General features: G+C 40.4%; 1 protein-coding gene and 1 pseudogene across 2 annotated transcripts in view; both read left to right on the plus strand.

Annotated features, from left to right (window-relative positions):
* The window catches only part of LOC114560939 (cytochrome P450 2J1), a 36,791-nt gene extending 35,136 nt beyond the window's left edge, over positions 1-1,655 (plus strand). For both annotated transcript variants that reach the window (XM_028586566.1, XM_028586567.1), the window contains 2 exons: positions 619-760; positions 998-1,655. In XM_028586566.1, coding sequence (XP_028442367.1) covers positions 619-760; positions 998-1,173 — 318 coding nt within the window. In that variant the 3' untranslated portion in view covers positions 1,174-1,655. The remainder of the gene's footprint in view (positions 1-618; positions 761-997) is intronic.
* A 1,623-nt stretch (positions 1,656-3,278) lies between these two features.
* On the plus strand, positions 3,279-6,815 carry LOC114561615 (cytochrome P450 2J6-like; annotated as a pseudogene).
* Positions 6,816-8,802: the final 1,987 nt, after the last annotated feature.

Genomic DNA, 8,802 nt, shown 5'->3' on the forward strand with positions numbered 1-8,802 from the left:
GCTTCAGTCTCAATTTAAAAAAGCGATTAATCGCGATTAATTACAGCAAATTGTGCAATTAATTAATTTTTTTTAATCGATTGACAGCCCTAGTATGTATGTATGTATGTATATATATGTGTGTGTGTATGTGTATATATATATATATATATATATAGTTTTAAGTATTGTTTTAGCACCGGGAAAATGTTGTGTATTCCCTTTATTTTCTTCTCGGGGAGGGAATGATATGTCACCTTTTTCAGCCCTTCTGAGTTTGCAGGTATGGTTACTACAAAGTCCATTTAGTACCTCCTCTGGGAGCATTTGTTCTTATTCGGACAGTTGTCATGCAATTGTAGATGACTAAATTCCCATTAGAATTGGAGCACTTTCAGAAATGCTCCTGGTCCATGTTGCCTTTATTGATGAGATTAAAAGTTCATTCCTGACATTGAAAACAACAATTGAGAAAAAAAAGTCCATCCAATTGTAATTGATTTATTTTTTTTCTAAATATTATGATCAACTGCTTTTTTTTCCAATGTTGAGGATTAAAAGAAGAAGAAGAAAAAGAAATACCAAAAACCGAAGAGATATCGGTTTGATTAACCATTTTCATTATTGGCATTTTGTCAGGGCACCCTTGTCTTACCCACACTGATCTCTGTTCTACGTGATGAGTCCATGTGGGATACTCCACACTCATTCAACCCTCAACATTTTCTGGACCGGGACGGCAAATTTAGAAAGAGCGAAGCCTTCCTTCCTTTTTCAGCAGGTAAGTCAGTAGTTACGACCCTCTTAAGGTCAGTGATATGTTGTTTGAACCTTAAAGGGCTTCACAGAAGAGAATAAAAAAGATAAATATAATTTGCCTGTTTAACCATTTACTATAGATGGGAGGGAATCAGGTTTTTGTATTCTTTGGTTGTTTCAGAGCTGCAGAAATATTATATGGTCAAAGTGAATAAAAATTGTGTGAATACAACCCATCTGCTGTATTGTGTATTCTCAGGTAAGCGTGTGTGTCTTGGGGAGCAGCTGGCTAGGATGGAGTTATTCCTCTTTTTTACTTCCCTCCTTCAGAGGTTTTCTTTCTCGGCACCCGCTGGAGAGCCGCCCACTCTGGAGTTTAAGTTAGGAGGCACTCTCTGTCCCACACCTTACCGCCTCTGTGCCGTACCACGATAAACCACCAACTGTCCCAAACTGTACCATCACAAACACAATTAATCACTGTTTTCACTATGATTTTAACTATCTACTGTTATTTTGTATAATTTAGACATAGTTTTCTTTTTCTCAATCAATAGGCCTTTTAGGCTTTTTACGTTTAAAAGAAAATCACTGATCTTAATTCCTATGGTGCTTACCACTGCATATTGGATTTGTCACATTAGCTTAAACGTGACGTGTGTTTAATTAAATGATACTGATGTTTAGTTTCTCATTCAGACCGCTGTGTGTTCATGTGTACATTGTGATTAAAGTCTGAGGTTTGGCAGGTGAGAAACACTCATATTATTAGAGAATACCATGCAGCAATTGCTTTTTATCAACTTGAGCATTAATATGTTATTCTGATTTATATATTTTGCTATTAATTGTGCTCATCATTATTGGAATTGTTGGGTCTTTGTAAATTATAGAGTGTGGTCTAGACCTACTCTATCTGTAAAGTGTTTTAAGATAACTCTTGTTATGACTTGATACTATAAATAAAATTGAATTGAATCATGTTGACAAGGCTAGTTTTTGTAAACCAAATTGCCATACACCAGCCAAATGCTGGTAGAAAATGCAAGTGGCTGGTAGATTTACCTCACTTACCAGCCATTCAGTACCTGTTACAATTTCATTCAGTAGCCATTTGGCTGGTGGACAAAAAATATAATTTTGCACCCTGCCCATTGGATATTAAATATCGACTCTTCTCTACTCTTGGAAAATAAAGCTGTATTACAGGTCACCTCACATTCTCAATTTTTCTTAAATAAACTCCTATGAAGACATTTCCAAGAAAAGGCACAGCCCAGGGTCCAGGTGGAAAGCTGTGTCGCCTCCAGTTTCTGACCACATCTGTCAGGAGTAACACTACAAAGCTCAACAACAGCCAAGGAGTAAAGTCCATATGATCAAAGAGAAGAATCATCATAATTAGTATATTTCAACAAAATGTCCTCTGTAAAATCAATGTTCTCCCGCAAACAGGATGATGGTGTTTTCGCGTGTTATCTGAGTGAGGAGGGAAGCAGGCTGGGGGCAAAGGCCCCATTAATGAAATGTTATGTAACATGGGTGGCCTCTTGGGTGGGCCTCTGAACTGTCAACAAGGCTGGAGCTTGAACTCTTCCAGTTGGTTGTTGTCTGTATGCATGTGCACTGTGTGCTATGGAAACAAAAGTATTCCTAATCATTTTAATTAAATAATTTGTCAGTAATTAGTCAGTGAATCAGAGGTAAACAAAAAAAGTAAAGTTATATTAGAGTTATATTGACTTGTATGTTAAGCCCCTGAATAGGGGAAGAAATAACTTGAGTTAAAACAATAGCGACTGTTCAGCTCTCAAGTCAGTAGTTTAAAGGTCCAATATGTAATATTTGTACTGTAATAAATCCAAAAATGACACCAATGCCTCATCAGATATTAAGGAAACATGTTAAACTGAAATACTATCTTTTCTGACAACAATGCTAATGTCAGTATTTTTTCTTTTTGAAATTTACATTCCGTGACGGAATTTATGTTTATGTTTTGATCTGTGTGTTGTTATCAACGGCCCAGTTTGACAGGCAGGCCGGGTTGCCAGATATACCTGTAAAAACGTAAACCCAGCGCGCTACAGCTGTAACGGTAGTACAGCCATGAAAGCAGCAAACAAACAAACCGGATCAACGGAGATAGATTCTACATGACATAAAAAAAAAAGAAAACCGCATGTTTCTAACAGTTGCGTGACCAGAGACGTAACAACCCCCTGGTAAATATTGGAGATGTATTTGAAAGATGGAGACAGCTTAGATCCCAAAAGGACGCAGAGTTGGCTTATTTTCTCCTGAACATGTAAGCATTAGCTTCAGGCTAATTTATCACAGCTACTAGGGATGGGCATTTTTTGTCATTTCAACATTTGTGTACTCACATTGAATTATATAGCTAGAGTACCCGAGTTGGTTACTCGCAAAAACAATTGAGACATAGCCAGTAAAGTGATCCCGACTGGTCCTGGCTAACGCCGCCATGCTAACCCTGCTAACTGTTAACGTTACCGGGAGGACCAGGCAAGCAACCCATGGCTGTTTACAGCGTGTAGCCTCTTCAGCGGCCGACAACGGTGAGTTATTTTAAACCATGAGAGAGGGGCTGTAAATCGGAAAGAGAGGACTGTGAGTTTGCAGTGTGTTTAGCGATTGTTGCCGTAATTCTAAGCCAATAAAGTGTGTTCCGTCGGCAAGGTAGTGGTATTTTTAGCGTTTTGTATTGTAATTCTAAGCCGATTAAGTGTGCCTGACTGGCGTGTGGAGAGGACAGTGAGGTTGTTGTGTTTTTAGCGGTTCATACTGTAATTTTAAGCCGAAAAAATGTGTCTGTCAGTTGGTTACAGAGCTCCGCGTGAGCACGGGCTTTTATGACTGTCAATATAGCCAGCGTCTAACGTTAGCTACTCCGCTGTTGTGGAGTAACGTCTGGCTATGTGAGAAAAGCGTCTAGCAACATTGTTGTGAATGCTGCGGTCTCAGCCTGGCAACCCCCGTGAACTTCGAGTCTGAGCAGGAGGGGGCGGGGGAGACGACTCTCCAGTATTTTGAATTGGTAGTGCAGTAACTATTTTACTTTTAAACACTCATAACATTGCATCTAACGTTACTTTGAAGTGCATTATTTTATACCTTATGTATAGTATCTACAAAATGTACAGTAGAAGGATTGTCATCAATGTGTATGTAACGTGTTGTGTAGATAGCTGGTTCATGATCTCAAAATAAAAGTTACATTTGACCCAGTATCAAAGGGTGCAGCAGTAAGATAAGTCAGTTTTTTTTATCAGTAATAAAGATAGAAGTGGCATTTCACCTCCACCTTGGGATTTTACTTCCATACTTGTAATAGCCCCTAACCCTCACCTTAACTATCAAAATATAATCAACTAATTTGCCGGTTCATGTACCTTTGCGGACCAAGTACGGAGTGTTGACTAGTAGCTAACATGGTGCTCTTGAGCAAGTTACAAATGGCTAAAGCTAACCTTGGCTTGTTAAACAACTAAACACAGCTGCTTAAGGTTAACCTAGCCGGTAACATTAATGGTATTGTCTCCTCCTGCATGTTGAATATAATGTGGGAACGAGACTAACTTGCTTGGATGAGTGAATGTCTTAATTACTTTTAGAGGGGTATGTGCTGTGCTAATGCTTTACTGACTCATTGAAACACTGCACGGTTTCGCGTCTGAAGATGGCTGCTGCTTCAGTGACCACCTTGAAGCATCGGATGCGCCCCCTCGCGTTACACTTTATGTCATTTTAAATTGCATTATTGATTTATGGGGGGTGTCTGTGTTTTGAAATGCCAGTAAAAGCTAATTTGCCACAGCCTCCACCTGTGTCTATTGCCTGATTCACAGATGATCTGGTACCTGTGTTCATGCTCTAGGTTCATAACATGTTACCCTGGCTGATGAAGTGGCTGCCTGGACCTCACCAGAAGATATTCATACTGACACAAAATATAATTGACTTCATACAAATCAAGATCCAAGAACACAAAGAAAGCGCTGACCCTTCATCACAAAGAGACTACATTGACTGCTTCCTCACAGAGATGAGAGAGGTGATTGTTTTAATGCATCTGTATTGTGTTTGTTCTCTGCAGTTTCTTATGATATATGTCAACTGATACTAGAAATTGTCTCTTGGGTTATTGATAGATGAAGGACGAAGATTCTGGTTTTGACTTAAATAATTTTAGGATCTGAACACTGGACCTGTTTGGTGCTGGAACTGAAACCACTGCCACTACTTTACACTGGGGACTGCTGTACATGATCTACTACCCTCACATACAAGGTGTGTATGAGTAATATCTGTCCCACTCCATTCCTGCATGGTTTGTACGTGGCTTGCCTCGACTTCTGTCAAAGGTCTTTCACAGGTCAGACCTGCATTGGGAGAGTAAGTGTGGGGGATGTGCTGCACATCATTTTCCCCTCAGTCGTCTATGTGGTGCACAGACTCACATGGTTTCCTGTTTTCACTGTGTGCAGAGAGAGTCCAGGCTGAGATAGATACTGTTGTTGGCTCATTCAGAGACAGCCCTCTGCGACGGACAAAGAAAAGATGCCATATACTGATGCAGTCATCCATGAAATCCAGAGAATGGCCATCATCGTTCCCTTAAATGTGGCTCGCATGACAAGCAAAGACACTGTGCTCGACAACTACAAACTCCCAAAGGTACAAGTGATAAAAAATTGTTTTATGTGAGCATTTGACCTATTGTTCATTTTCTAAGATGGATTTTCTGGCAGCATAAGCTTTGAATGTGTTGTTTCTTGGCAACCAACTCAAAACACATTTCCCCCAAACACTCAAACCATTCCCTTTCAACTATGTAAAGATTTCAACTATGTAAAGATCTGCAAGTTGATTTTTAAAATGTATTCATGAACTAGGGAATCAATAACCAATAACTTCGTTACCAAAACATTTGTTTGGATATTCATGTTAACGCTGAATAATCAGAATTTATGTAGAAAATATGTGCAAAGCCCCTGTTGCACTTTGGCGCTGATGGTTACAAAATACCAGGCATTTTCCACTTAATTATTTAATTTGACTTACTACAAAGTCCATTTAGTACCTCCTCTGGGAGCATTTGTTCTTAATCGGCCAGTTGGCATGCAATTGTAGATGACTAAATTTGCATTAGCATTGGAGCACTTTAAGAAATGCTCCTGGTCCATGTTGGCTTTATTGATGAGATTAAAAATTCATTCTCGACATTGAAAACAACAATTGAGAAAAAAAGTCCATCCAATTTTGATTGATTTATGTTTTTCCAAATATTATGATCAACTGTTTTTTTTCCAATGTTGAGGATTAAAACAAGAAGAAGAACAAATACCAAAATCCGAAGAGATATCGGTTTGATTAACCGTTTTCATTATTGGCATTTTGTCAGGGCACCCTTGTCTTACCCACACTGATCTCTGTTCTACGTGATGAGTTGATGTGGGATACTCAACACTCGTTCAACCCTCAACATTTTCTGGACCAGGATGGCGAATTTAGAAAGAGAGCAGCCAGTAGTTAGGACGCTCTAAAGCTCAGTTATATGTTGTTTGAACCTTAAAGGGCTTCACAGAAGAGAATGGAAATAGATACATAGGTGGCCGGGTTGGTTCAGTGGTTAAAGCAGGCGCACATATAGGCTACTGAGAACTGTTTCAATTAAAGGCAGAAAAGATCTTAAAAAAAAAAAAATATAGATACATAGCATTTTTGCCAGCAATCATTTGCCTGTTTACCAAAGATAGGAGGGGTTGATGTTTTTGTGTTCTTTGGTTGTTGTAGATTCAGAGCTGTAGAAATATTATACATTCATAGTAAATAAAAAGTGTGTAAATACAACCCATCTGCTGTATTGTGTTTTCTCAAGTAAGCATGTGTGTCTTGGGGAGCAGCTGGCTAGGATGGAGTTATTCCTCTTCTTTACCTCCCTCCTTCAGAGGTTTTCTTTCTTGGCACCCGCTGGAGAGCCGCCCACTCTGGAGTTTAAGTTAGTAAGCACTCTCTGTGTCAAACCTTACCGCCTCTGTGCCGTACCACGATAAACCACCAACTGTCCCAAACTGTAACATCACAAACACAATGAATTAATGTGTTCCAGTATACAGTAAATATTTCAACATATCAAAAACTCTAAACGATACTATTTATCTTTGTTATGTTACATGATTTTAATGTAGTTTTCTTTTCCTCAATCAATAGGCTTCTTTGTTGGGACCAGCCTCTAGTTCACCCAGTAAGAGTCCTTGGCAGCGGCCCGGGTTCAAATCTGACCTAAGGCCCTTTGCTGCGTGTCATACCCTCTCTTTCTCCCCCCCTTTCCTGTCTATCCACTGTCACTATCAAATAAAGGGAAAAACCCCAAAAAATAACCTTAATTTTTTTTAAGATTCTTTTTTGGGGCTTTTCCCTTTATTCGACTCGAGAAATAGGATTCTTTGTTAAACTTTTATTGATGCAATTTACTCATATGCAATTAAATCTTTTCCAGTTTAAAAAATCACTGTTAATCTTAATTCAGACTGCTGTGTGTTTATGTTCTTACTGTGGTTACAGTCTGAGGTTTGGCAGGTGAGAAAAACACTCATATTAGAGAATACCATGCAGTCAGTGTGATACCTGCTGATTTCAGAAATATAGTCTGCTGTATACTGAATGTTTCAGTCTGGCTCTGGTGTATAACGTTTGTGTGACAGAAAATGTCTTAAATTGAAAATTTCACCCTTTTATATGTATATTCTGAAAATAAGCAAACCTGAAGCTTGAGGTCTCTTTTATCTTTACATCAACATGCACCTCATCTCACATTCTGGGTTTTCCCTGTGAAGCTTTTGAAGTTAGAGACGGAAAATAAAGTGCAAAAGGAAAACACAAAAGCTACGATAGGTTGAGAAAGTCTCAGTCTCTGCTTACTTTTCACACAGTCGACACGCTGAGGGACTATGAACATGAGCAACCAGCTTTTTTTTTATTGTGAAGGGACCTTTTTAAGACTAAAAGAGTAAGTTTATTTTACCAACCTAACTACTTAAAAGGCATATATATTGTCAGTTCAGACAGTCTATTGTGGTTCCTGTTGCACCGCAAAGACATCAGGCAAGTTGCTTTAACATCCTTGGTCAAGAAGTCATTTGAAAAGTTAATCAAAGAAGAACTCTTAGCAAATAGTGTCTCCTAGACCCTTTTCAATTTGCGGCTAAGAGTGGTGTGCAGGAGGCGCCAATGACCTTAATTCACCTTCTAGATAAACACGTAGGTTTGTGGGAACCAGGCTGCTTTTTGTTGACTTTTCTTCTGTTTTCAACACTATACGACCACACATGCTAGTTGAGAAACTGATTTTCACTTAGACTGAAGTATTGTTGACTGGGTTCTGGATTTTCTTACTAACAGAACTCAGAGAGTAAGGATAAATGGGAAATTGTCTACTGAGCTTATCTTCCACTGTTACGTGCCCAGCCATCCTGGTCGCGGATGTGACGATTTAAGACGAGAGGGAGGAGTGAGGGAGAAGCCACTCACTCCTCAGTGAAGCAGTGAAGGTCAGGGGCCTCGACGGACCAGACCCGGGCAGCAGACGCTGGCTCTGGGGACGGAACGCCACCTCTGTGGGGAAGGAGCGGAACTGGTGCGGGAGGTGGAGCGCGCCACCGGTTAGATCTGGTGGGGCTTACCTCACGCACAGTCTTGGTTCTGGAACCATACTCCTGGATAGGGGTTGGACTCTTTTCTTCTCCGGAGTTGCCCAGGGTGTGAGGCGCCGGGCGGGTGTGGGGATACTCACAAGCCCCGGCTGGCGCCGCTGTGTTGGAGTTTACCCCGTGGACGAGAGGGTCGCCTCCCCACGCCTGCGGGTTGTGGGGGGAAAACTCTGACTGTTGTTTGTGCATATGCACCAAACAGGAGTTCGGAGTATTCGGCCTTCTTGGAGACCTTGACTGGAGTCCTGCATGGGGCTCCAGTGGGGGACTCCATTGTTCTGCTGGGGGACTTCAACGCACACGTGGGCAATGATGGAGACACCTGGAGAGG

The sequence above is a fragment of the Perca flavescens genome, chromosome 9 (genome assembly GCF_004354835.1).
Source record: "Perca flavescens isolate YP-PL-M2 chromosome 9, PFLA_1.0, whole genome shotgun sequence".
Lineage (NCBI taxonomy): Eukaryota > Metazoa > Chordata > Actinopteri > Perciformes > Percidae > Perca > Perca flavescens.